At 44.8% G+C, this 27,894-nt stretch overlaps 1 protein-coding gene across 1 annotated transcript; it reads right to left on the bottom strand.

The window, feature by feature from the left end:
• Positions 1-781: 781 nt before the first annotated feature.
• Positions 782-27,894, bottom strand: LOC136933187 (NLR family CARD domain-containing protein 3-like). The gene is given in 10 exon segments (XM_067228537.1): positions 782-1,686; positions 1,688-2,039; positions 8,090-8,136; positions 10,975-11,148; positions 21,328-21,495; positions 21,626-23,438; positions 23,735-23,963; positions 24,074-24,137; positions 26,428-26,544; positions 27,811-27,894. Coding segments are annotated over 10 exon segments (3,222 nt in total). The 5' UTR covers positions 27,882-27,894; the 3' UTR covers positions 782-1,499.

Genomic DNA, 27,894 nt, shown 5'->3' on the forward strand with positions numbered 1-27,894 from the left:
GGAGGGAGGGTGGGGAGAGTGGGAGGGTGGGGAAGAAAGTAGGGAGGGAGGGTGGGGGAGAGAGTAGGGAGGGAGGGTGGGGGGAGAGAGTAGAGAGGTAGGGTGGGGGGAGAGAGTAGGGAGAGAGAGAGTACGGAGGGAGGGTAGGGGGAGAGAGTAGGGAGGGAGGGGGGAGAGAGTAGGGAGGGAGGTTAGGGAGGGAGGGTGAGGGGAGAAAGTAGGGAGGGAGGGTAGGGGGAGAGAGTAGGGAGGGAGGGTGGGGGGAGAGAGAGTAGGGAGGGAGGGTGGGGGGAGAGAGTAGGGAGGGAGGGTGGGGAGGGAGGGTGGGGGGAGAGAGTAGGGAGAGAGGGTGGGGGGGAGAAAGTAGGGAGGGAGGGTGGGGGAGAGAGTAGGGAGGGAGGGAATCACACTAGACACACACACAGTGTATATTCAAGTGGGTAATACTGTCATATTACTGGTCCTAAATGTAGTGTTTCCAGTGTGTGTGTGTGTGTGTGCGTGTGTACATGTGTGTGTGTGTACGTGTGTGTGTGTGTGTGTGTACATGTGTGTGTGTACATGTGTGTGTGTGTACGTGTGTGTGTGTGTGTGTGTACATGTGTGTGTGTGCGTGTGTACATGTGTGTGTGTGCGTGTGTACATGTGTGTGTGTGTACGTGTGTGTGTGTGTGTGTGTGTGTACATGTGTGTGTGTACATGTGTGTGTGTACATGTGTGTGTGTGTGTCTATAGGGCCACTGGGTCACCAACAAACACACAGCATGTCTTCTATCATCCTGTATAAAACATCTTTATTTCTCCTTATTTAGTCACTAAGACACTATTTAGTTCATCACATTCAGTGGAACTGAGATCAAAGACAGGATCAGAATCAGAATCAGAATGGGATTTATTCGCCATGAGAGTTTGCACAGACAAGGAATTTGCTTTGGCAGGAAGGTGCATACAATAAACATATACCTAAAATGTAAATATGTGGACTATCTATACTAAGGGTACATAAACTTGGATTGTTGTTTGTCAACAATGAACCCGTTAAGGAGTAGCATCACACGTGTGCGATAGTTCGAAAGCCCCACAGAGTAACGTCGCACGTGTGATTCTGAACATTCCAACCCACTATTTTCCGATAGACAAAAACGACATGACAAACGCTGTAGTATGGCTTCAAAATGTACAGTTAGGAGGCTAACAAGTAACGCTAGCAGGTAGTAGCATTGCTACGAGTATTATGCTAGGTTGCTAGGTAACGGAAGCTAACTAAAGCTAGCTAGCTTCCGTTTTGGAAAAATAACTCACTCTGGTGGAAGCGTCGGTAATATTTAGAGATATTAATCATATTTCATATCAGTAATATTTACATCTAAAGGTTAAAACAAAACAAACATTCTACACACAGCAATATTTACAAACACTCTGGGATATCAATCACAACTGTATACAGTTCAATCTTCAATGACATCTATGTGAGCACAGTGTGTGAGAGTGTGTGTGGGCTATTCTACCTGACACAGGGACACTGAGGAGTTATAGTTATAAACACAGAACCCAGGATAGAGGGGCTCAGTGAATGTGCTGTGGAATGTGTGCAGGTGGGTCAGTGTGTCAGAGGAGACTGTGTAGAAGGACAGAGTGCCGGCCGGCCAGTCCAGATACACTCCTACTCTGTGGGAGCTGGAGGGGGGGGGCAGGTATGGCAGTGCTCTTATTATTGTGCCAGGCAGAGTAACTGTAATAATCACAGTCCAGACTCCAGGACTTGTTATTGTATCCAAGCACACAGTCATCACCCACTCCTCTCCTGCTGATTCCTTTATATGTCACTGCTATATGAACCCCTCCTCCACTCCTCTCTGCCTCCCAGTAACAGCGCCCAGACAGACCCTCTCTACACAGCACCTGTTCACAGTTCTCAAATCTCTCTGGGTGATCAGGATACGGCTGCTCCTCTCTCCTCCTTGTCACCTTTCTGTCCTCCTCAGACAGAGAGAGTTCTCTGTGTGCTGTGTTTGGGTCCAGTGTGAGCTCACAGGCATCTGATGGGGGAGACCAAGACACAATATATTACTGATCATCATCATTGGGTGTGCTCAAGCCTTCGGCGAGAGCACAACCTTTGTTCTCTCACATATATATTATTATTATTATTTTTATTTCTTTTTGCCCCCCTAAAACTCAGTAAATACTTGGCCTACATAGACAACGTAGGTGTCAAAAGTTTCGTCTTGGTAGCGATTGAGTTGCTTCTATTGGAATTTACGTTCCGTTGCATGGTTTAAGCTTAAATTAAGTTTTTGTGGCGAAAAGTGAAGCTAACGGTGGCTAATTTGCTAGCCACAGTCACTGACGTTACTAACGTCACTGCGTCACTAACGTCACGAAAACACGCGTGACTACCTTTGCCAGAACATTCGTTTAGCATCTGTTAACTTGGGGGATAGCTAGGCTAACTATAGCTTTACTGCAAGGCAGCTGCAGAAACGCCACAAGAAAAGAGGCCAGGGTGATAACTATTTACTCATTTTACTTTGTGATATGACACACAATTGTGATGTGTAATGTACAATATAAGCTGATATTATTAAGGAAGTACATCTACTTTCGGAAACAGTAGTCTACTATTTCACTGAAGTATTAGCATCATGACATTAGCCTGTGTTTCCCGGGCAACACATACTACAGTGGTCTATGATGTAGCGTTATCTGTTTTCAATCGTTAAAATAAACATTCCTCACATATACATTTTCGTTGTAGGATTTATTCTGACATTAGAAACCGATTTGTTGGTGAAATTACCATTACCTGTGGTTTTAAACCAGTGTAGCTCACTGCAACGCTGTAGCTTACGCGAGACACACTACAAAAACATCTAGCTACAGTACACAGCTGTTTAGGAAGTCAAACGGCGACAGAAAATGTTCGGCACTCCCCTTACTTAAATCAAAAGTCTATCTAACTACTAACCTGAACTTCATTGCCACAGCCTAAACGTTGTCAATCTGTTCATGAAAATAATTAATTTCAGCCTAAACCGTACAACGGAACGTTAAATCCAATTCAACCAACGCAATCGCTACCAAGACGAACACAGCAGTAGCCTAGTACTGTACCGTAGTAGTACAATTTACCGGGGCAGCTTCTCAACACAGGGCTATATCGCATTTTGCGTTGTTACTGACAATGATCGCTACCAGTGAGCTTTTTATGAATGAGCAATTTTCCACTAAATAAATGTCAAGCTTATTTACGTTTTGGGGGGCATATTTTCAGTTAGCAGATGGTACCGTTTGAATTGCGATTCCATCTTCTACTGCCGGGTAACGTCGTAGAATAATCTTCAAAGGGGTTGTTTATTCATGAATGAATGCAATATGAGTAGGCTAAATGCCTGAAAATATCATGAGAAGAGAAAAACTTAAAATGACGTTTAAATCATAGAGATTATGTCAATTTTTACACCGGTCTGCAATAATGTCACGAAAACACGCGTGACTACCTTTGTCAGAACATTCGTTTGGCATCTGTTAACTTGGGGGATAGCTAGGCTAACTATAGCTTTACTGCAAGGCAGCTGCAGAAACGCCACAAACAAAGAGGCCAGGGTGATAAATATTTACTCATTTTACTTTGTGATATGACACACAATTGTGATGTGTAATGTACAATATAAGCTGATATTATTAAGGAAGTACATCTACTTTCGGAAACAGTAGTCTACTATTTCACTGACATATTAGCATCATGACATTAGCCTGTGTTGCCCGGGCAACACATACTACAGTGGTCTATGATGTATCTGTTTTCAATCGTTAAAATAAACATTCCTCACATATACATTTTCGTTGTAGGATTTATTCTGACATTAGTAAACGATTTGTTGGTGAAATTACCATTACCTGTGGTTTCAAACCAGTGTAGCTCACTGCAACGCTGTAGCCTACTGTACCCGAGACACTAGTGTGAGTAGCTAACAACAACTCCTCAGCTGTTTAAGTCAAACGGCAACAGAACATGTTCGGCACTCCCCTTACTCAAAAGTCTTTCAGTAGGGAAACTATCTGACTACTAACCTGAACTTCATTGCCACAGCCTAAACTTTGTCAATCTGTTCATGAAAATAATTAATTTCAGCCTAAACCGTACAACGGAACGTTTAATCGAATTCAACCAACGCAATCGCTATCAAGACGAACACAGCAGTAGTCTACTAGTAGTACTGTACTGTAGTAGTAGAATTTACCGGGCAGCTTCTCCACACAGGGCTATATCGCATTTTGAGTTGTTACTGACAATGATCGCTACCAGTGAGCTTTTTATGAATGAGCTATTTTCCACTAAATAAATGTCAAGCTTATTTACGTTTTTGGGGGCATATTTTCAGTTAGCAGATGGTACTGTTTGAATCGCGATTCTATCTTCTGCCGGTAAAGTCGTAGAATAATCTTCAAAGGGGGTTCTTTATTAATGAATGAATGCAATATGAGTAGGCTAAATGCCTGAAAATATCACGAGAAGGGACAACTTAAAAGGACGTTTAAGTCATAGAGATTAGGTCCATTTGTACACCGGTCTGCCAAATGTATTCGTTTTGATTCAGCCTGTCAGCTGCCTCTTGCAGGGGAAATGAGAAGACGTCATATTTCATTCTACACTTCACTCGTATTTTGAGTTGTAAATGAGCAGCAAAAAAAAGATGCTTTTAAATCTATGTAATCTTTATAAATAATAAGTAGGCCCGATGCATTTTTATATAAAATATACAGACCCCTGTGCAACCGACGCAAGCAAGCACACCCTACAATTTCCCCAGAAATTGTATCCTCTCTAGTTCACATTAGAATGTCTCCCTCTTCCTGCCCTCACCCTTTCTCTCTCTCTCTCTCTCTCTCTCTCTCTCTCTCTCTCTCTCTCTCTCTCTCTCTCTTTCTCTCTCTCTCTCTCTCTACCCATCCTCACTCCCCCTTTCATTCTCTCTCTCTCTCTCTCTACCCATCCTCACTCTCTCTCTCTCTCTCTTCACTCTCTCTCTCTCTCTACCCATCCTCACTCCCCCTTTCATTCTCTCTCTCTCTCTCTCTACCCATCCTCACTCTCTCTCTCTCTCTTCACTCTCTCTCTCTCTCTACCCATCCTCACTCTCTCTCTCTCTCTTCACTCTCTCTCTCTCTACCCTGCTCTCTGTCCCTCCCCCTCTCTCTCTCTTCCACTCTCCCTCTCTTCCTTTCATTCTCTCATTCTGTTCTCCCTCCCTCACATGCTAACTCTCTCCCTCCAAATCCCTCTTTCCATCATCCCTTATCTCCTTACCCCTGATATGCCCCCATCACTCCATCTTTCTAGGGAGGAGGGGAACAGGGGAGGAGAGGGAGAAGTGAAGAGAGGAGAGGGAGGAGGGGAAGAAGGGGAAGAGGGGAGGAGAGCAGAGGGAAGAGGGAGAAGAGGAAGAAGGGGAAGAGGGGAAGAGGGGAGGAAGGGAGGAGAGGAAGAAGGAGAAGAGGGGAGGAGGGGAAGAGGGGAGGAGGGGAAAAAGGGAGGAGAGGAAGAAGGGGAAGAGGGGAGGAGGGGAAGAAGGGAGGAGAGGAAGAAGGGGAAGAGGGGAGGAGAGGAAGAGGAGAGCAGAGCAGAGGGAAGAGGGGAAAAGGGGAGGAGAGGGAGGAGGGGAAGAGGAGAGGAGAGCAGAGGGAAGAGTGGAAGAGGGGAGGAGGGGAAGAGAGGAGAGGGAGAAGGGGAGGAGGGGAGCAGAGGAGAGGGGAAGAGGGGAGGAGAGGGAGGAGGGGAAGAGGAGGGCAGAGGAGGGGAGGAGGGAAGAGGGAGGAGGGGAAGAGGAGAGGGAGAGGGGAAGAGGGGAGGAGAGGAAGAGGGGAAGAGGGGAAGAGGGGAAGAGGAGAGCAGAGGGAAGAAGGGAAGAGGGGAGGAGAGGAGGGGAAGAGGGGAGGAGAGCAGAGGGAAGAAGGGAAGAGGGGAGGAGAGGAGGGGAAGAGGGGAGGAGAGCAGAGGGAAGAAGGGAAGAGGGGAGGAGGGAATAGGGGAGGAGAGGAGGGGAAGGGGGAGGGGAAGAGGGGAGGAGAGGGAGGAGGGGAAGAGGAGAGAAGAGGGAGGGGAAGAAGGGAAGAGGGAAGGGAGGAGAGGAAGAGGGGAAGAGGAAAGAAGAGGGAGGAGGGGAAGAAGGGAAGAGGGGAGGAAGGGAGGAGAGGAAGAGGGAGGAGGGGAAGAGGAGAGGAAGAGGAGAGGAAGAGGGAGGGGGGGAAGAGGGAGGAAGGGAAGAGGAGAGGAGGGGAAGAGAGGGAGGAGAGCAGAGGGAGGAGGGGAAGAGGGGAGGAGGGGAGAGGGAGATGGGGAAGAGGGGAGGAGAGAGAGGAGGGGAAGAGGAGAGCAGAGGGAGGGGAGGGGAACAGGGGAGGGGAAGAGGAGAGAGAGGGAGGAGGGGAAGAGGAGAGAGAGGGAGGAGGGGAAGAAGGGAAGAGGGGAGGAGGGGAAGAGGGAGGAGAGGAAGAGGGAGGAGGGGAAGAAGAGAGCAGAGGGAGGGGAGGGGAACAGGGGAGGGGAGGGAGGAGGGGAAGAGGAGAGAGAGGGAGGAGGGGAAGAGGAGAGAGAGGGAGGAGGGGAAGAGGGAGGAGAGGGAGGGGAACAGGGGAGGAGAGGGAAGAAGGGAAGGGGAGAGCAGAGGGAAGAGGGGAAGAGGGAAGGAGAGCAGAGGGAAGGAGAGGAAGAAGGGAGGAGAGGGAAGAAGGGAAGAGGGGAGGAGAGCAGAGGGAAGAGGGGAGGAGGGAAGGAGAGGAAGAAGGGAGGAGAGGGAAGAAGGGAAGAGGGGAGGAGAGCAGAGGGAAGAGGGGAGGAGGGGAAGAGGAGAGGAGAGCAGAGGAGGGGAAGAGGGGAGGAGAGTAGAGGGAAGAGGGGAAGAGGGGAGAAGAGGGAGGAGAAGAAGGGAAGAGGGGAGGAGCGGAAGAGGGAGGAGGGGAAGAGGAGAGGAGAGCAGAGGAGGGGAAGAGCGGAGGAGAGGAAGAGGGAGGAGGGGAAGAGGAGAGGAGAGGGAGGAGGGGAAGAAGGGAAGAGGGGAGGAGAGGAAGAGGGAGGAGGGGAAGAAGGGGGAAGGGGAAGAGGAGAGGAGAGGGAGAAGGGGAGGAGAGGAGAGGGAGAAGGGGAGGAGGGGAGGAAGAGGAGAGAAGAGGGAGGAGGGGAAGAGGGGAGGAGAGGAAGAAGGGAAGAGGGAGGAGGGGAAGAGGGGAGGAGAGGGAGGAGGGGGAGAAGGGAAGAGGGAAGGAGAGGAAGAGGGGAAGAGGAGAGGAGAGGAAGAGGAGAGAAGAGGGAGGAGGGGAAGAAGGGAAGAGGGGAGGAGGGGAAGAGGGGAGGAGAGGAAGAGGGAGGAGGGGAAGAGGGAGGAGGGGAAGAGGAGAGGAGAGGGAGAAGGGGAGGAGAGGGAGAAGGGGAGGAGAGGAGAGGGAGAAGGGGAGGAGAGGAAGAGGAGAGAAGAGGGAGGAGGGGAAGAGGGGAGGAGAGGAAGAGGGGAAGAGGGAGGAGGGGAAGAGGGGAGGAGAGGGAGGAGGGGGAGAAGGGAAGAGGGGAGGAGAGGAAGAGGGGAAGAGGAGAGGAGAGGAAGAGGAGAGAAGAGGGAGGAGGGGAAGAGGGGAGGAGAGGGAGGAGGGGAAGAAGGGAAGAGGGGAGGAGAGGAAGAGGGGAGGAGGGGAAGAGGAGAGGAGAGGGAGAAGGGGAAGAGGGGAGGAGAGCAGAGGGAAGAGGGGAAGAGGGGGATGAGGGGAAGAGGAGAGGAGGGAACGAGGGGAGGAAGAGGGAGGAGGGGAAGAGGAGAGGAGAGGAAGAGGGAGGAGGGGAAGAGGGGAGGAGAGCAGAGGAGGGGAAGAGGGGAGGAGAGGAAGAGGGGAGGAGAGGGAGGAGGGGAGAAGGAAGGGGACATAGCACACACAGACGTACACACAGTATTGATGTGGGTAATTGTGTTAAATTACTGCTTCTAAAAGTGTGTGTTTACAGTGTGTGTGTGTCCATTTTTGACAGTGTCCAAGTCACTAATGGTATTGTCCCTTGTATGACCTTGTGTACTAGAACCAAGTAGCAGTCAATACTCACATTTCCTAAGGCCAGGTTTGATCCAGCACTCTCCACCATGATCCACACTGCAGGGATAAGCAGAGGACTGATGAAAATACACTTCACCTGTTGATAAGTGACTTAGCAACTGACTTTCTAAGTAAACATGTTGTTTCTCTCTTATCATCAGAGGTGTATTCCAGAAAGCAGGTTTTACAAACTCTGAGCCGAACCCTGAACTCTGACTTGATGAACCCTGAGATGGGAAGCTCAGAGTTATCGCTTCTAGAACAGCTGATCTGAGTTAGTTCATTTCTAATTCACTGGAATTACATTTAGTCATTTAGCAGACGCTCTCATCCAGAGAATTAGAAATTCTCATGCGTGCAGGCGAGTATGAAGACATTTTCAGAAAGCAGAAAAACTACTTCAACAGCAAAAGAGGCAATTGTTCATTCAGTACATTTCAAAGCAGTATATTAATTTCACATTTAACCACGTCTTACTAGCTTTGCTGGTTATGGCAGATCCAGAGTGGCTCTGGGCAGATCCAATAGTTTTAAACTTCAACAGAGTACCCGCCTTCAAGGAAGTTAACGCTTGTCAAGGGAGCGAGCCCAGACTCTCTGTACAAATTAAATGTACGAGAGTCTGGTTAGGACCAGGCTAACGTCTTACTACAAGTGAAGAAGAAATGGAACAATCCTATGTGCGCAAAACAACTGGCACATTCTTCTCCTTTTTAATGACAAGATTACGAGAAGGAGGGTCCATCAACCTCCACAGCACAGATTAACAGTGAGATGTTCAGGAAATGCCAGGTTAGCTCTGCATGGAAAACTGTAGAATTTCATGTCATCCGTATGTGTTATATGGCTTCAACAACAATCAGGTTGATGAGGAAAGGACCCCCCATGTCTGACAGTAGCTTCAGGCTCAGCATGAGGGAGGGGAGAGGGAGAAACTCATGGTTTGTTACAGAAAAGCTGCCAGCAAGCAGGTGAGGTTCACAGTCAGTTACCGTGGCAACACACCCAGAGTTTTCAGTGTTTCCCATACATTAATTTATTTGTAACGGCCCGCCACAATTAGAGATTTACCACCACAAATTTATAAAACGGTGTTTTTGCTTTTACTGTTTAACATCACAAAAAAATATTTAATAGTAGAGCTGCACGCAGCATACTGATTCGCTCAGCCCCTTCTTGCCCCGCTCGTGTTCTCTCTCTCTCACTACAACAGACACGTCTGTGAATAATCCCCTCTCTCCGTGCACGCTCTGATTCAATGCACGGGTCAAACAGCTTTTTCCCTCGGAGACAACAGGACAATCAATCTGGAGTTTACGAACGGTTAGGCCCAATCCCAATGTCCACCCTCACAGACTCACAGACTTTGAGGCACATTGTCACTAAGTCTGTGAGGGCTTAGGGCTGTCCCACTGTCAAATTGTCAAGTTCGTGAGGGCTCTTTCGAACACATTTTATGCACCCGTAAGTCTGCATTTTTGCAGACTTGCCCACAATTCACAGCGTAGTGACGTGAATCACGAGGGTTACCGGGGGAAGCCTGGAAGAGAGAAAAAGATCCTGGCTAACCCTCCTCATAAGACAAGAAAGACGAAGAACAGTAAACAAACAAGCATGGAAGGAGCAACCAACCCTGACGTAAACAGAAATAGAAGTTAGAAATAACAGTTAACATCAGTAGTTTAAACACAAAGCTCACTGACGGTTAATATAGCCAGAGCTGGGTGTAGTAGGGCAGCACAATTAATAAAATTTTAATCACGATCACGATTTTGGCTTCCCACGATCAAATTCGCGTGATGGAGCGATATTTAAAATGCGGCATTCTTTTGGCAAAGCCAATCTAGCGCTCCGTAAACCATAGGTGCGTTCGACATCGGCTGCATGAAACGACCAGCGAGAGTTGCTGCTTGCAGTCGGGGAAGAGTTATAAACGGCTGCGCAAAGTCGGACATTCCTGCTTCCTGGTTTGCTGCGTTGACGTCAGTCATGGCCGATCAAGCGCTGTTTGTTTACTTCATCACTGACGAACTGCATGGTATAATTAGCCTACGTGACAAAAAAAGTTGTTTTGGTTAAAATCAACAAATAATCATGATAATTAATCGTGATCTCAATGTTGATCAAAATAATCGTGCTTATCATTTTGGCCATAATCGTGCAGCCCTAGTGTGTAGGTTGTCCTTTGATGATAAATTCCAAATATGCTTTCATCAGATTTGATCCAACAACATTACTATTTTACCTATAATTCCGCAAAGTGCTGAACCATTCCAATTTATAGCATTTTGAGCTCTTGTAGCCTCTTGCACTCAATCACTTACTAGGTGACGTCAAGTAAGTGTGTGAGGGTTCAGGGCTTAGGGTTTAGGGGGGACATTGGGATTGGGCCTTAGTATCATCATTCTCTGCACAAAGGTGTCCAAAACTGAGTAAATATAATAATATTTGTAGTTAAAAACATTCGGCAAATATAACAATATGAGTCCAACATAATGTTTATATTATATGAAGCTCAAAAACTATTTTGCGCTCAAATTGATTCCATTTTCTTTTCTTGTTGAAGTCCCTAGCTACATTCACTTCAAACCGACACTAGGACCTAGGTTTGAGCTGAGCTACATTTTACAACGTCTGGTTTTAGTGACCTCTCTTTCTGGAGCTAAAAACCCAGAGTTTCCCTCATCTCAGGGTTTAAAAACTCAGTTTTCACTAAACCCGCTTTCTGGAAATACAATTATGATTGTGGCTACAACCATATTGTAGATTGTAGAGTAAACATGCAGTTTTAATTGTAACATCAAGAAATGCAAGGCCTATTAACGTAATTAGATATATTCAGTGTTAAGCGACATTACATTAAGAGGTATATATAAAAAACAAACATCTCCTTACTTCAGTTTCTCCAGTCTGCAGTGTGGATCCTCCAGTCTAGCAGAGAGCAGCTTCAATCCTTTTTCTCCTGGATGATTGTAGCTCAGGTCCAGTTCCCTCAGGTGGAAGGGGTTGGACCTCAGAGCTGAGGCCAGAGAAGCACAGCCTTCCTCTGTGACCAGACAGCCTGACAGCCTGTAGAAAGAGGATCAATATTGTGACAGAATCCATCTGGGCCTCCAGAGTGAGTCAGCACAGAGGGGTTCATTTGGCAGGTACTGTCATAGCTGCACCTCCCCTCATTAGACAGAGTGACCCATGTAATCCAATATCAGAAAAGTTGAAGATCTAACTCTTTATCGTGTATAAGAATGATACTGTGTTCAGCATTCCATTTGTGTAGAGAGAGGCCAACCCCCCAGGTGAACTATAGGCAAGGTAAAGGCTTAGGTAAACAGAAAGATCCTTATCTTATCTGAGCATTTCATTTAGTTAGCCTAAGCAGGGCCACTTTAAGACATATGCACGCACACACGCACGCACGCGTGCAGGATCTATGCAAGGGAGCCAATGAAAGAAGAGCCATGTGACAGACAATTCTATATATTTGTACAACATGGTTTTTGTATTGGGAATGTTGGGATGATAATAGAGAATCGAGGATAAAGAACAAGCAAGTTTGCTTGTTCAATATTTCCACTATTTTAAACAGTTATCATATTCCAAAGGAAGAAATATTAGTGCATCTAAACCAGCCAAGATAAATTAGAGTAGGCTATAGGGAAAGGAATTGCACATTTGTGTGCCAGATAATATTTCCACAAAAATTCCCCCATTAAATACAATACATCATGACAGTTTGCATGATTTGAAATGGTCACTTATTATCACACTGGTATTTAATTATCACAGCAAACAATTACTGCACTGAACTGTAAGTAAAGCAAAAATAACAAAACCTGTAATTATCACTCGAACCATTCACGTCTTCTATGCTAAACCTAGCAGTCACGTGAACGTGAATGAGGTGAACGAATCCTTTCTGTTTCCTCTACTGAGCCAATGCAACAGTCCCTATGCGCTGCCACGAGAAGATGAACGAATCACTCACTGAGACGACTCGTTACTCCCCAGTCATTCTAAAGATTCGTTCAAAATGAAGGAATCGTTCACAAACGACACATCACGACTGGCCTCTTGGTTGATGTGAACATACCACTTTACAATTAATAGACGTACACAAAAATAAATAAAAATGGCCATTCCTCTGTATACGGAGGTAGTGACCAAATCAACTAATAAGTCTCCCTGTGTGAGTTCTTGTTTAAACTGTAGTTAAGCTGTAGTTCTCCTTTAGCTTTCCGGCAGAATAGACAGCATCTATCTTCCACTTTCCTAACTGTAGGAGCCATTTGTGTTTCTTATTGACATGTCATATTATTTTGGTTAGATAGAACTGTCAGAATATTTTGGACACTGGGTGGCAGTCATTGGAGGCACAGGGTTCTATATTTAGGGACACAGGTGACAGGAAGGGGCACAGGTAGAGGGAAGGGACACAGTTCTCACCAGACCAGAGAACAGACCACAGTGCACAGACCACCAATGACATTGGGAAACCTGGTATGTCAATCTACATTTTACAACTATGCATAATAAATAACAACTAAACGGCAAATAAGGACTGGAAAATCTGATACATTGTGTCAGCATAAGATCACTCCTAAACTACCTGTGTATAATGGCAACGATATAGACGTATTGGAAAACTAGAAACATTAAGCGAGAACTCGCCCTTTTATTGGAACTTGAGCTTCAAACTGAAAAAGGTGTTTTGTATTCCACAAAATCTGGCCGCTATCCCTAATCAAGGGACATTGTCGTCACCTGCGCTGGTCTGACAGATTGGAAACTCTGAAGTTCAACGCGCAGGGAGAGTGTGTATGGGCAGCATCAATCACGCTTTATTGAATGCTATAAAAGCCATATTGGGAAACGGATAATATAATGGTGTTGTTCGACTGAATGCTAAAATCTTACAACAATATCGTCTGTTTGAAAGTCGTGCAGTCGGCATACAAACGTTCCTGCATTACGCCAATGAGGTCTTATGCTTAATAAACAACTAAACGGCAAAGCCCTCTCCTGCTGCCTCTTCCTAGATATTTGTAACTACCTCCCGTTCCCCCTACCCTGCCTCAGTCACCTAAAATGTCATTTTACATATAAAACGGTGAAATATTAGCCTACCTGGCGAACTTGTTCCACTGAGTTGGATTCCAATTGAAGAATATCCCACCTCAGTCGCTCTTTATTAGCTACAAAATGTCCTGGTTTATACACCGCGAATATCCTGTGGTTATCCTGAGGTAAACTTCTTCAAAATTACAGTAAACAAACTCTGAAATACTTTTGTTCTGGACTGGAAAGTCATGTTTTGTTGACTTAAACTTTCAGATGTTAGCTACATTTTTCTTATCTTTGAATTTTCTGAGCAGATATACATCGCTGGTTCCGACGCCATTAGTTAACGTCGTTCTTTTTAGAAACACGGCTAACTGATCCAGAGATGGAGATCACATGACAGAACATGCAAACACGACATGCTATTGGACAATATTATCATAGTGAAATAACAGCAAGTTCTTCTGAAAAATGAAAGGGGAATTAAATGGAAGTGAAATTAACCAAATGTATGCAAAAAAAACTTAGCTACCCAATAAATGTATATATTTTAAAATAACAGAATGCTTATCAGTATTTATTTAATTCTGTTTGGTCATTAGATAACCATATTCTGATACAAAAGAGCAACATAACTGCCTGTTGGCTCTGCCTTCCGTCCTGAGAGAAGAGGAACTGCTATATTCGGATGCTGTTCGTGGATAACGGGGTTGGAACAAACGGTTAATCATCAACACCATCATGCCTGTCTTTCTGTATTTCAACATTTCAACATTTTATATATAAAATGTTGAAATACAGAAAGACATAGAAAGACATACAGACAGATATATATATATATATATATATTTTTTTTTTTAACTGCTCAAAAAAATTATGGAACACTTTTGAAAACACATCAGATCTCAATGTGAAAAAAAATTATGTTGGATATCTATACTGATATGGACAGTTTAATGTCTTAGGAACGAAAGGATGACACATCTTTTGATGGAAATACGTTTTCATACTTTAAGGGCTTAATTTTATAGTCACCCCAAAAATTTTAGTGAAAAAATTATGTGACAGGCTAGTTCATTTTGCCAAAATTAAATTTCTTCAACTCAAAATTCTTCTCAATATCTTGTGTGGCCCCCACGTGCTTGTATGCATGCTTGACAACGTCGCGGCATGCTCCTAATGAGACGACGGATGGTGTCTTGTGGGATGTCCTCCCAGATCTGTCGAAGGGCATCAGTGAGCTCCTGTAAAGTCTGAGGAGCAACCTGGCGGCGTCTGATGGACCGAAACATAATGTCCCAGAGGTGTTCTATCGGGTTTAGGTCAGGTGATCGTGAGAGACATTCAATTGTATCGATTCCTTCATCCTCCACGTACTGCCTGCACACTCTTGCCACATGAGGCCGGGAATTGTCATGCATCCGGAGGAACCCAGGACCTACTGCACCAGCGTAGGGTCTGACCATGGGTTCCAGGATTTCATCCCGATACCTAATGGCAGTCAGACTGCCGTTCTCTAGCCTGTAGAGGCCTGTGCGTCCCTCCATGGACATGCCTCCCCAGACCATCAGTGACCCACCACCAAACCGGTCATGCTGAATGATGTTGCAGGCAGTACAGTGTTCTCCTTGGCTTCTCCAGACCCTTTCACGTCTATCACAGGTGCTCAGGGTGAACCTGCTCTCATCTGTGAAAAGCACAGGGCGCCAGGGGCGGACATGCCAGTTCTGGTGTTCTATAGCAAATGCCAATCGAGCTCCACGGTGCTGGGCAGTGAGCACAGGGCACACTGTAGGACGTTGCGCCCTGAGGACACCCTCATGAAGTCTGTTTCTGATTGTTTGGGCAGAGACATTCACACCAGTGGCTTGCTGGAGGTCATTCTGTAGGGCTCGGGCAGTGCTCAACCTGTTCCTCCTTGCACAAAGCAGCAGATATCGGCCCTGCTGATGGGTCGAGGACCTTCTACGGCCCTGTCCAGCTCTCCTAGAGTAACTGCCTGTCTCCTGGAATGTCCTCCATGTACTGGAGATTGTGCTGGGAGACACATCAAATCTCCTTGCAACGGCACGGAGTTGGACAATATGTGCAACTTCTCTAGGGTTAAGAAATCGCCTCATGCTCCCACTCAAAGAGATCAAGAGGGAAAAACTTGAAATGGCCTCCACATGCAAAACCAGTCCTGTTTTGGGGTTGGCTCATTGTTGCCCCTCTAGTGTACCTGTTGTTAATTACATCAACACCAATGCAGCGGAAAGTACCCCTCTGCTACTTAACTGACCAGATCATTATCGAGAAGTTAATTCATGCCATACCCTGATAAAAAACTGTTCCTTTAATTATTTTGAGCAGTGTAGTTTAAAGTTGTTACATTATTGTCTGCATTCTGTTCTGTTTTTGCTTTAATGCTATGTTACATGTAGCAAAACCAACCTCAAGGAATATAATGGCCAATATTATCTTTAGTGATCTGTGCAAATGACCAATACAAGTGTGTTCAACTTCCTAAAGAGCAGCGTTGCACCTGACACTTAAGGCCGAAATATACTTTCCGCTATGTACGTGTCCACATGCTGAATGGCTGCAGCACGTATCCTGCGTCCGTTTGGTGCGTACTTTGTGCACGTCTCCCTGGCCCTTAAATGTACGCATACGCAAGGTGCAATACCGACAGAAATCGTGGGCCAGTATGCTATCCCTGCATCTCCGATGGAATGCTACCATCAACCTACCCAGACGCTCCCATGTCACCCCGCTCTTCATCTCCCTCCACTGGCTACCCATCACGGCCCGCATCAGATTCAAAACCCTGGTACTGACCTTCAGAGCGGTGAACGGGACTGCGCCTGCCTACATCCAGTCTCTCCTCCAGCCTTACACCCCTACCCGCCATCTACGGTCTTCTTCTGACAACCGTCTGGTGGCCCCACCTCTCAAGAGCACCCGCTCCCAACCCAAGCTCTTCTCCTGTCTGGCCTCCCAATGGGGGAATCACCTCCTCACCTCCATCAGAGACACTGACTGTCTCCCCACCTTCAAGAAAAGGCTAAAGACGCACTTTTTCCGGGAGTACACCAGCACTTAAAGATTTGTTGGATCAGAAGTTGGCTTATTTCCTCCAGGAACACAATGACAATTATTGAGGGACTTGTTGGTCACTCCTGTTGGTTAGTTGTAACTGATTTAACTATTTGTACTCGCTGTGAATTATATTATTGTTGCTTGCTTTCCACCAGATACACTCTAGCACTTTAGAGGATCATGTTGATTAATTGTACATGCTCTTATGTTTCTTCCCTTTGGCACTTATTTGCTTTTTCACAATGTATGCTTCATGTTTTGGCTACCCGCAATGTTTGGGGCTATCTCGTTGTTTATGATCATTGACCTATGCACTTTTTGTAAAGCTGTCTCTTGGAAGTCCCTTTGGATAAAAGTGTCTGCTGAAAGAATACATGTAAATGGACCATCCTCTGAAGTAAAAATAGCCAGTTACAGAGTAGTATTATACACCAAGCACACTTCTTGCTATTCCTAATCCGAAACCCTTCATGCAGTGGAAGAGGCGCCAACCATAGGGACTGACGTGGAAATTGACACCATACTGTTGAAACGATGACGATGAGTATGATTATGGATTTATTTGATTGAAAATGAAATAAATTTTCTACTTTTAGTATTATTTTATATTACTGGGAACCATATGTTAAGCTGTTGACTTATTATAGTTGAGCTTAGTATTATTACCACTAAACGATAGAAGATATTGAGCCTGAGTGTGAGATCTGGGTGACAGAGGCTGAGGAGTGAGGGAGAAGGCCACCTGGAGGCAGGCAGAGGCCTGAGCTAGAAGTCAAGATCCGCTGTTTTTGACCCCACACCTGGAATCTTATCTGTGGCCGCCTGCACAAGGTCAGCACTAGCCCTAAGTAGGGAGGATTTACAACGAGCCTGATTGTGTAAGCAGCGTGAGCAGCCTCATCGTAAGTGTGGCTTACAGAACCTGTTTTAAGAGAAAAACGTATTAGTGTCACCCAGCAGCAAAATGTACATCTCCAAATGTAAGCAAGGTCAAAGGCATCAAAGCTAAGGTGCGAGTGAAATCTGAAACCCCCAGAACAGGTGTTATGCGTAAGATCGAAGACCATCTGTAACTATCAATAGTAAAATAACACATGAAAATAGGTGAGCAGTATGTAATTGCATGCCTGGGGGGTAAAGATCAGTTGGGTTCCGGAACCTGCTCACATTTATTGGGATTTTTGTCATCTTGAAGACCAATAAAGCCATTGCATCAAACTTTGCCAAGTTCCAGTGCCGTTTTTTGAACTTTGAAGATTGATTGAAGACTTTGAACATTTTCAAACAACAGCACAAAAGCTGCCAGATGCATAACTCCCTGTCCAGGTAAATGTACAATAATATGAGGAATATTATATCTTAACCCTTGTGTTGGAGCCATTATACAACTTTGTTTTGTTTTATTTATATACCACATTGGTGATGCTAATAAATGGGCAGTTTTATGTTTGAGCACTGGGTGGAGCATTGTCTTTGGGAAGGCATATAGGTAATTAACAGCCAGGGATACACAGGTGTGTGGCTAGGTGGAAAAGCATACAGCTTTTCACCGTGTCAGGTTTGTGTGTCATTGTTTGATTTGTGTGCAAAAGAAAATGAATGGAACTAATCCAGAAATGAAATGAAATGGACTGTATTGCTGGTGCTACCGTGAGCAGGCCTTCAGCACAGAAATGCAGACATATTGTGGACATTGATTATTGGCACGCAGAACACACGTCCAAGCAAGTGCTTCCCTGGTCCCACCTCATTGGCCTAATGTAGGAGTTGGTAAAAGACTCTACACCTTGTGTTGTCATAAGGGTCAAACATGACTGCTATTATATTTAACAGCAGAGAAAACCCCCAAATAGTTTTTTTTTTTACCCAACTTCAAATGTCTTACTTTTCCTAGTGACCCCAACATTCGTAAAATGTAAAAACGAATTAACATAACAACCACAAAGACACACATATCCACAATGGGATCAAGATCACCTAAACCGAGACCAAGGTGTATCGAGACCGAGATAAGACCAAGACTTTGAGGGGTCGAGACCGGGTCAAGACTAAGACCAAGACTGGGGGATACCGAGTCAAGTCCAAGACCAAGGCAGGGCGATACCGGGTCAAGACCTGGGGCCTCATGTATAAAGGATTGCGCAGCTCTCATACCAGAAGATGGCGTACGGCCAAAACTCAAAAAGTACTTACGCACAGAAATATTCACATGTATAAAACCGTGTCGTACGCCAGGTCCTGCGCACCTTTCCTTTATAAATCACAATCGACGTGAGATTGACCGCACATGAACGAGCCACTGACCCCGCCTTGCCTCCTCCCATAAATGAATATGCAGATGGACTATAAATGCGCTCCTGATGTCATGTCTGAATTAGCGTACTTCTTCGAATAAACGCCGCACCAAAAATTGGGTGCGGCGTTTATTGGGATATTATGTGTGCTACTGATTTAGATGACAGAGTTATATAAAGGTGCTGCAGATGATATTCCCTCAGGTTCCCTCTTTGATGAAGCCATGAGTGAAACTCTGTTGTCTAAATCAACCATACAAATACATTATGTGATTATAACTTTACTAATGTCTCATGTAGAACATAAATACAGACCTCAGTGTGTCCAGCTTGCAGAGTGGATTCCCCACCCTACCACTACTTTCTTCTAGAGGTAGAAATAAAGAAAATCAGTCTGATAATTTCCTATGGGTGTTGTGGTGAGTTACTGTTGCAAGCTGAAACCAACAGGGGGGACAAGGTGTTCTCATATAGAGCTTCTCTCCTCTGGAACAGACTTCATGTTTCAATCAGGGAGGCTGGCACTGTCTAGGTGTTTATTAGGGTTACATCAAGAGCACTGAGTTGGAACTCTGATTATCTGTGTTCATTATCCATTTGCAAATTTTATTTCCATCTCTACTCTTGATGCATGATTATGCTTTGCTTGTGGTCTGCACCTCTGTTAGTCACCAACCACCTCTGGAGAAGTGGAACTCTCACTGAATTGCTCCTCCCAGGCTTTCTTAAATGTTTTAACTGAGTTTTCCTGAGTTTTTCCTTGTCTTCCTTGAGGGATTAGGTTGGTTTAGGTGCAGTTCTATGGGCCTTCTGTGACATTGCTTGTAGAAAGGGCTATACAAATAACATTTGATTTGATGACATCAACACAATGACATGGTAGTCAGTAACCAATGTGAAATATTAACCTGTCTGAGAAGCTGATGTCACTGGGCTGGATTGTACCTGTGGAATATTCTATCTCTTGTCGTATACTGAGACATCATGTGGTCATCCTGAGGTATTTCTATTATGATTATAAGAAGAATTATAAACACTACTACCCTCTGGAGGTAGAAATAAATAATATCAGTCTGTCATTTTCCTCTCAAACACCAAGAAGGTTTGATCAGTCAGAGGACTGTCTGTCCAGGTTGGCTGACTTTACTTTTATCTCAAATGGAATCGTACCAAACTATAGTGTCAGAAATTGTACATGCAGTGCACCTTTTTCTTTTCTTTTTAAAAAAGTGGAGAAGGACCATTTTGAGGGAGGAACAGAAGGGTAACATTTGCAGTGGCCTCTTCAATTTTACCCTTCTGTTCCTCACAAAATCGTCATGTAGTACAATACACCAAGAAAGTATTACATATTACATCCAATAGCAGGTCTGTCAGTATACCACGCAGCACACGTTCCTGGCTATTTCTGACACAACCCTTGATGCAGGGATAGTGGTGTCTGTTAACAAGTGTGCTCTCAACTTGTATTATGTTTCTGTTTTGTTTCGTTTATTGATTGAATACTGACACCTGTGATTGTTAACGTGGGTGTGTACCTGTAATGTCATTGGAGTGTTAATGAATAAATCTCATTGAGTGAGCGCAGCTGGTGCTGTGTGTTCGAAGTCAGCCACGTCGTTGTGTTTACTCTGTGAACAGTGTCAAGCACAGGGACAACAGTACACTAGCAGACAGATACAAAACACAATGCCATGTCAATCTACAATAATATAATGAAGTAGTATGTCTTAAAGAGATTCCTGTCCCACCCTGATCTGTTTCACCCATCTCATGTCTCCACCCCCTCCAGGTGTCTCCCATCTTCCTACCCTCATTTATACCTGTGATTTCTGTTTGGGGTCAGTTCTTGTTTGTCAAACCTACAGTACCAGCATGTTTTTCTCTACCTCCTTTAGTCTTTTCTGCCTCTTAGTTCCCCTGGTCCTTACATCCTGCCTGCCCTGACTTCGAGTCTGCCTGCTGCCCTGTACCTGAATGACTCTGCCTTGTGGATGACAAACCTAGCCTGCTCTGAATATTCTTTGTCCGGCCCTCTTGTACCTTTAATAGACCCCAAACTCACAACCAGTGTGTGGTGTGATTATAACTGTGGTTGTGTCATGTTGAACAGGTATGCAGACCTGAACCACAAATACTTTACAATAACGTCCAAAAGAAAACACACCTTGTGTAATTATGCAAAGAGACGCTCACTGATGAGGCTGGGACTAGGCCTACATAAAACCGGCATTTAAAATGTTGTTTAAGTTGCTTGGCAGATTTTGTTTGTGATAACGAGCCAGGCCACCTAAAGCTATGTAGCTAATGATGAATATAAAGTTATGTTACCTGAACGTTAACTCATGTCAGCTGCATATCTCTCCCGACTTAATGAAGCTAAGTTAAACACTGCGGTACCGCGCTCCTTCACTTGGGTGAGAGACAGATGTGAAAGCAGAGTACTAATCCGCCTCTAAGAAAAGAAAAAAACTAATGCATTAAATATAATGCATTGCCTGGCCATAAGCACACTGCACTACTTTGAGAGTGCTAATGTTTAGTTGTAATACACAGTTACAGATCAAATCTAACTTTTTACCGAGTCAAACCCTACTGCTTGTGTGTTTTGAATGGTCTGGTCTTGACCCGGTATCGCCCTGCCTTGGTCTTGGACGTGACTCGGTATCCCCCAGTCTTGGTCTTAGTCTTGACCCGGTCTCGACCCCTCAAAGTCTTGGTCTTATCTCGGTCTCGATACACCTTGGTCTCGGTTTAGGTGATCTTGATTACAACACTGTCCCCTGGTTGTGTCATGTTGAACATGAATACAGACCTCAGTGTTTCCAGCTTGCAGAGTGGATTCCCCAGTCCAGCAGAGAGCAGCTTCATGCCTGAATCCCCCAGGTTGTTGTTACTCAAGTCCAGCTCTGTCAGATCTGAGGAGGGGAGAGCTGAGGCCAGCGCTTCACAGCACCGTTCTGAGAGGTTACAGTCATTCAGCCTGATAACATAAGGAGAACATGAGACATCATCAGTCACGTTTTGTACAATAGGAACATACGATAATCAAACACTATCACAATATGTGCTGTTGTAATATTATCTAAAAAAAGCTAATGCCTTATACATACAGAGCAGCCTTGGAGTCTTTGACCACTGGCAGCAGTCTCAGAAGACCTTCCTCTGATCTGGAGTATTTCTTCAGGTCAAACACGTCCATCTTCTCTTCTGAAGTCAGCAACACAAAGACCAGAGCTGACCACTGTGTAGATGAGAGTTTCTTCTCTCTGGAGAGACTTCCTGAGCTCAGGTAGAGTTGGATCTCCTCCATCAGAGAATGGTCGTTCAGTTCATTCAGACAGTGGAACAGATTCATGCATCTCTCTGGAGAGGGATCCTCTCTGATCTTCTCCTTGATGTACTTGACTGTTTCCTCATGGCTCTCTGTCTTGTTACTTTTCTGAGTGAGTAGGCCTCGCAAGTCAGTCTGGTTGGACTCCATTGAGAGGCCCAGGAGGAAGCGGAGGAAAAGGTCCAGTTGTCCATTCTTACTCTGCAAGGCCTTGTCCACAGCACTCTTGTAGAATCCGACTTCTGGTTTCTGTCTGAAAAGAGCCAACAGTTTGTTGTAACTGGAAGCTGATGGAGTCTCAGACATCAGATTCTCATCGTTGTTGATGAATGAGAGAAACACAAACACAGCAGCCAGAAACTCCTGAAAGCTCAGATGGACAAAGCAGAACACCTTCTCCTGGAAGACTTTACCATCCTGTCTGAAGATCTGTGTGAACACTCCTGAGTGCACTGAGGCATCACGGACATCAATTCCACACTCTGTCAGGTCTTTCTCATAGAAAATCAGGTTGCCTTTCTCCAGCTGGTGGAAGGCCAGTTTTCCCAGTGACAGAATACTCTGAATGCTGTCTTCATCCCAGTGTGGATCGGTCTCAGTTTTCCCAGCATACTTCACCTTCTTCTGTTTGGTCTGTAACACCAGGAAGGTTGTGTACATCTCAGTCAGGGTCTTGGGCATCTTCTCTTTCTTCTCTGTTCTCAGCATGTGTTCAAGGACTGTAACAGTAATCCAAGAGAAGACTGGTATGTGGCACATGATGTAGAGGATCCTTGATGTCTTGATGTGGGAGATGATTCTCCTGGCCAGGATCTCATCACTGCATCTCTTCATGATGTACTCATCCTTCTGTGGGTCATTGAACCCTCGTACCTCTGTCACCAGGTCAACACACTCAGAAGGGATCTGATTGGCTGCTGCAGGTCGAGTGGTGATCCAGATGAGAGCAGAGGGAAGAAGCTTTCCTCTGATCAGGTTGGTCAGCAGCACATCCACTGAGGTGGACTTTGTGACATCACACCAGCTCTTGTTCTTTTTGAAGGCTAAGGGCAGTCGACACTCATCCAGACCGTCAAAGACAAACAGAACGTTGTACTTGTCGTAGTTGGAGATTCCTGATTCTCTGGTTTCCGAGAAGAAGTGATGGACAAGTTCCTTCAGACTGAACTCTTCTCCATCCAACAAATTCAGCTCTCGAAACGGAAGAGGAAAGATGAACTGGATTTCCTGATTGGCTAGTCCCTCAGCCCAGTCTGTGATGAACTTCTGCACAGAGACAGTTTTTCCGATGCCAGCAACTCCTTTTGTCAGAACAATTCTGATAGGTGTGTCTCGTCCAGCTGAGGGTTTAAAGATGTTGTTGCATGTGATGGCTGTTTCTGTTCTTGCTGATTTCCTGGATGCTGTCTCAATCTGTCTCACCTCATGTTCTTTATTGATCTCTCCACTCTCACCCTCTGTGACGTAGAGATCTGTGTAGATCTTATTGAGAAGAGTTGGGTTTCCTTGTCTAGCCATGCCCTCGAACACAGTTTCAAACTTCTTCCTTAGTTCAGATTTGAGTTTCTGTCGACAAATCTCAGCACGCTCATCTAAACAAAAAACAACACATGTTAAGTGCGTGTTTTTGTTAAATGTAGTTTTGATTATTCACAGATTATGAACTGACAATGTGTCCTTGACATTCAATTCAAAACATATTTCAAATCTATGACCATTTATCAGGTGCACAATAATGAAACAGCTTAGGATACTCACACATGGTACAAGGTCATAGGAAGATCTACACAACATTGGGCTACTCTGAGTCTCATAACTTTCTTTGTATATCTAACCTTCATCATAAACCATCAATCGGTCTACTCAGACTAAATATGGAGTCTCTTACTTTTCTCCAGAGTGTCAGCCAGCTCCTTCTGGTTCATGTTCCTCAGGACGTGCAGTGTGATCTTCAGAGCTCCCTCTCTGGCACTGCTCTCCTGCTTCTCATATTCAGAGTCCACCACTTCCTGGTCCTCCCTCTGACTCTCTAAGCCTTCTGGGAAATCTGAACTCAGAATCCTCTTCATCCTCGTCAGCTCTTTCTTCACAAACCTGATGACAGTCTCCTCAAGCACCTGAAACAGAGAGGGAAGATATTAGACAAACCAGGAACTGTAGTCCCAGTAGAACAATATGATTAAAATGATTCTGTCTTGTTTGTACTTTAGATTAACACAAAACTCACTGTGAATATGGAGGACAAGTCCTCATGGTGACTCTGGTCTGACTCAGACTTCTCCTGTTGATCTCTGAGGACAAGAGATTACATTACTTAACCACATGAACCACATGTATAAGGGCTGATAATCTACTAAGGAGTATTATCATACATAAGCATGAGTGGTAAACTTAACAGTATCCACTCATGCATACACACAGACACACTGTATAAGAGTGATACCATCACTACCAAGTAAACCATCTTCCATACCACTACAAGGCACTATTCCTTTAATACATTCATCAAAGATAGGAGCACTGTCACCCCCAGGTAAACAAGTGTGTTGTGTTTCAACCAGACACTGAAGAATGACATCAGGGTCCACCTCACACAGGGCTGCATGTTTGCTAGCAGCCTGCTTTAGACACTGCAGCACTCCTCCACCCAGGAGTTGAAGACCTTCTGGTCTCAACCACTCTAAGAGGGCTGAGCCCCGCCTGTTCTGTGCTCATACCAGGCCTGGTACCTGCAGGGCTGGACACTGACTCTCATGCTGTCTGTGTGTGTGTGTGTCTGTGTGTATGTGTGTATGTGTATGTGAGTGTGTGTGTGTAGGTAGGTTATTGTTGTCAAATGTTCACTAGAGCTACACTGATCTTTCTTATTTGAATGTAAAGCTATTATAACAAAATTACATGTTTACAGTAAATGTCAAGTCTTTTAAGGTGGAGAAGTAACTCACAGACTTATCCTGGAGTTCGCTCTAGTCTCTACTGAATTAGAGAGAGCAGCTTTGAATCATTTGTCTGCACCGACATGGAATGACCTAAGGGTAGTATGGTATGGCTTGCATAACTGCATTAGTTTCAGGGTAGTTTGTTGTGGTTGTGTTGTGGTTGTGTCTCTGTGTTATATCAGGTAAAGTTCAACATTAAAGCAGCACAGTGGACTGGTAGGTTGTGGTCCTGTATCTCACTGATCAAACACAACAAGGAGGTCAAAGGTGTTGATGTGTCTGATGGTGGTCTAGTGGTTAAACCATAGATACATAAAGAGAAGACCAACACCACATGTTAATGACATAATATTAATTATACCATGGTCTGGGTGAATACTTGATTCTGATTGGCTGCAGGGGTGTCCATTATCCGGTGATATACGGACACCTACTTACGTAGTTGCAGCAAAGCTGTCTGTTCACCGTTCTAAATTACTGCGCTGGCTACATAGTATATGAGCCTGTACAAAGTGAATGAAATAAGTAACCATAACAACAGGGACGCAGTCACAGCCTCCATTTACAATTATATTCTATATATGTGATGTGATGAGGGATACTTTAGTATCTACAGTCAGCATCTCTAACCCTGTGTTTTAGTAGGGATGTGATGAGGGATACTTTAGTATCTACAGTCAGCATCTCTAACCCTGTGTTTTAGTAGGGATGTGATGAGGGATACTTTAGTATCTACAGTCAGCAGCTCTAACCCTGTGTTTTAGTAGGGATGTGATGAGGGATACTTTAGTATCTACAGTCAGCATCTCTAACCCTGTGTTTTAGTAGGGATGTGATTAGGGATACTTTAGTATCTACAGTCAGCATCTCTAACCCTGTGTTTTAGTAGGGATGTGATGAGGGATACTTTAGTATCTACAGTCAGCATCTCTAACCCTGTGTTTTAGTAGGGATGTGATGAGGGATACTTTAGTATCTACAGTCAGCAGCTCTAACCTCGTGTGTTAGTAGAGATGTGATGAGGGATACTTTAGTATCTACAGTCAGCATCTCTAACCCTGTGTTTTAGTAGGGATGTGATGAGGGATACTTTAGTATCTACAGTCAGCAGCTCTAACCCTGTGTTTTAGTAGGGATGTGATGAGGGATACTTTAGTATCTACAGTCAGCATCTCTAACCCTGTGTTTTAGTAGGGATGTGATTAGGGATACTTTAGTATCTACAGTCAGCATCTCTAACCCTGTGTTTTAGTAGGGATGTGATGAGGGATACTTTAGTATCTACAGTCAGCATCTCTAACCCTGTGTTTTAGTAGGGATGTGATGAGGGATACTTTAGTATCTACAGTCAGCAGCTCTAACCCTGTGTTTTAGTAGGGATGTGATGAGGGATACTTTAATATCTACAGTCAGCAGCTCTAACCCTGTGTTTTAGTAGGGATGTGATGAGGGATACTTTAGTATCTACAGTCAGCAGCTCTAACCCTGTGTTTTAGTAGGGATGTGATGAGGGATACTTTAGTATCTACAGTCAGCAGCTCTAACCCTGTGTTTTAGTAGGGATGTGATGAGGGATACTTTAGTATCTACAGTCAGCAGCTCTAACCCTGTTTTAGTTTAACCAGCAGAGGTCAGTACATACCCTTCCTCATTAGAAGGCCCTCCTCCATCACTGAACATGATAGGTCGATCCATAGACCTGTCACTCTTCATGGACACACAGCTGGGTGCAGGTGAGGCTGGTCTCTGCTGTCTCATCCTGTCAACAAACACAACAAAGTGTCTTACAAACATAAATCACTAAAGTAGACACCACAGATATATCATACTGTCCAACATGTGTTGCTGTAGTCATTCATCAGTAGGGTCAGATCCAGGCTTTAATGTTGCTGTTCAACATGAATGAGAGTCAGAAAGGCAGGTTTCCAGACCTGTTGTTACTCTGTATCTCTCACTGTGAACCTTTACCACATGGTCTGTATGTCAGCCAGGCTGGCAGTCAGCATCTCTAACCCTGTGTTTTAGTAGGGATGTGATGAGGGATACTTTAGTATCTACAGTCAGCAGCTCTAACCCTGTGTTTTAGTAGGGATGTGATGAGGGATACTTTAGTATCTACAGTCAGCATCTCTAACCCTGTGTTTTAGTAGGGATGTGATGAGGGATACTTTAGTATCTACAGTCAGCATCTCTAACCCTGTGTTTTAGTAGGGATGTGATGAGGGATACTTTAGTATCTACAGTCAGCAGCTCTAACCCTGTGTTTTAGTAGGGATGTGATGAGGGATACTTTAGTATCTACAGTCAGCAGCTCTAACCCTGTGTTTTAGTAGGGATGTGATGAGGGATACTTTAGTATCTACAGTCAGCATCTCTAACCCTGTGTTTTAGTAGGGATGTGATTAGGGATACTTTAGTATCTACAGTCAGCATCTCTAACCCTGTGTTTTAGTAGGGATGTGATGAGGGATACTTTAGTATCTACAGTCAGCATCTCTAACCCTGTGTTTTAGTAGGGATGTGATGAGGGATACTTTAGTATCTACAGTCAGCAGCTCTAACCTCGTGTGTTAGTAGAGATGTAATGAGGGATACTTTAGTATCTACAGTCAGCATCTCTAACCCTGTGTTTTAGTAGGGATGTGATGAGGGATACTTTAATATCTACAGTCAGCAGCTCTAACCCTGTGTTTTAGTAGGGATGTGATGAGGGATACTTTAGTATCTACAGTCAGCAGCTCTAACCTCGTGTTTTAGTAGAGATGTGATGAGGGATACTTTAGTATCTCCAGTCAGCAGCTCTAACCCTGTGTTTTAGTAGGGATGTGATGAGGGATACTTTAGTATCTACAGTCAGCAGCTCTAACCCTGTGTTTTAGTAGGGATGTGATGAGGGATACTTTAGTATCTACAGTCAGCAGCTCTAACCCTGTGTTTTAGTAGGGATGTGATGAGGGATACTTTAGTATCTACAGTCAGCAGCTCTAACCCTGTTTTAGTTTAACCAGCAGAGGTCAGTACATACCCTTCCTCATTAGAAGGCCCTCCTCCATCACTGAACATGATAGGTCGATCCATAGACCTGTCACTCTTCATGGACACACAGCTG

Source organism: Osmerus mordax, chromosome 2, assembly GCF_038355195.1.
Source record: "Osmerus mordax isolate fOsmMor3 chromosome 2, fOsmMor3.pri, whole genome shotgun sequence".
NCBI classification, from domain to species: domain Eukaryota; kingdom Metazoa; phylum Chordata; class Actinopteri; order Osmeriformes; family Osmeridae; genus Osmerus; species Osmerus mordax.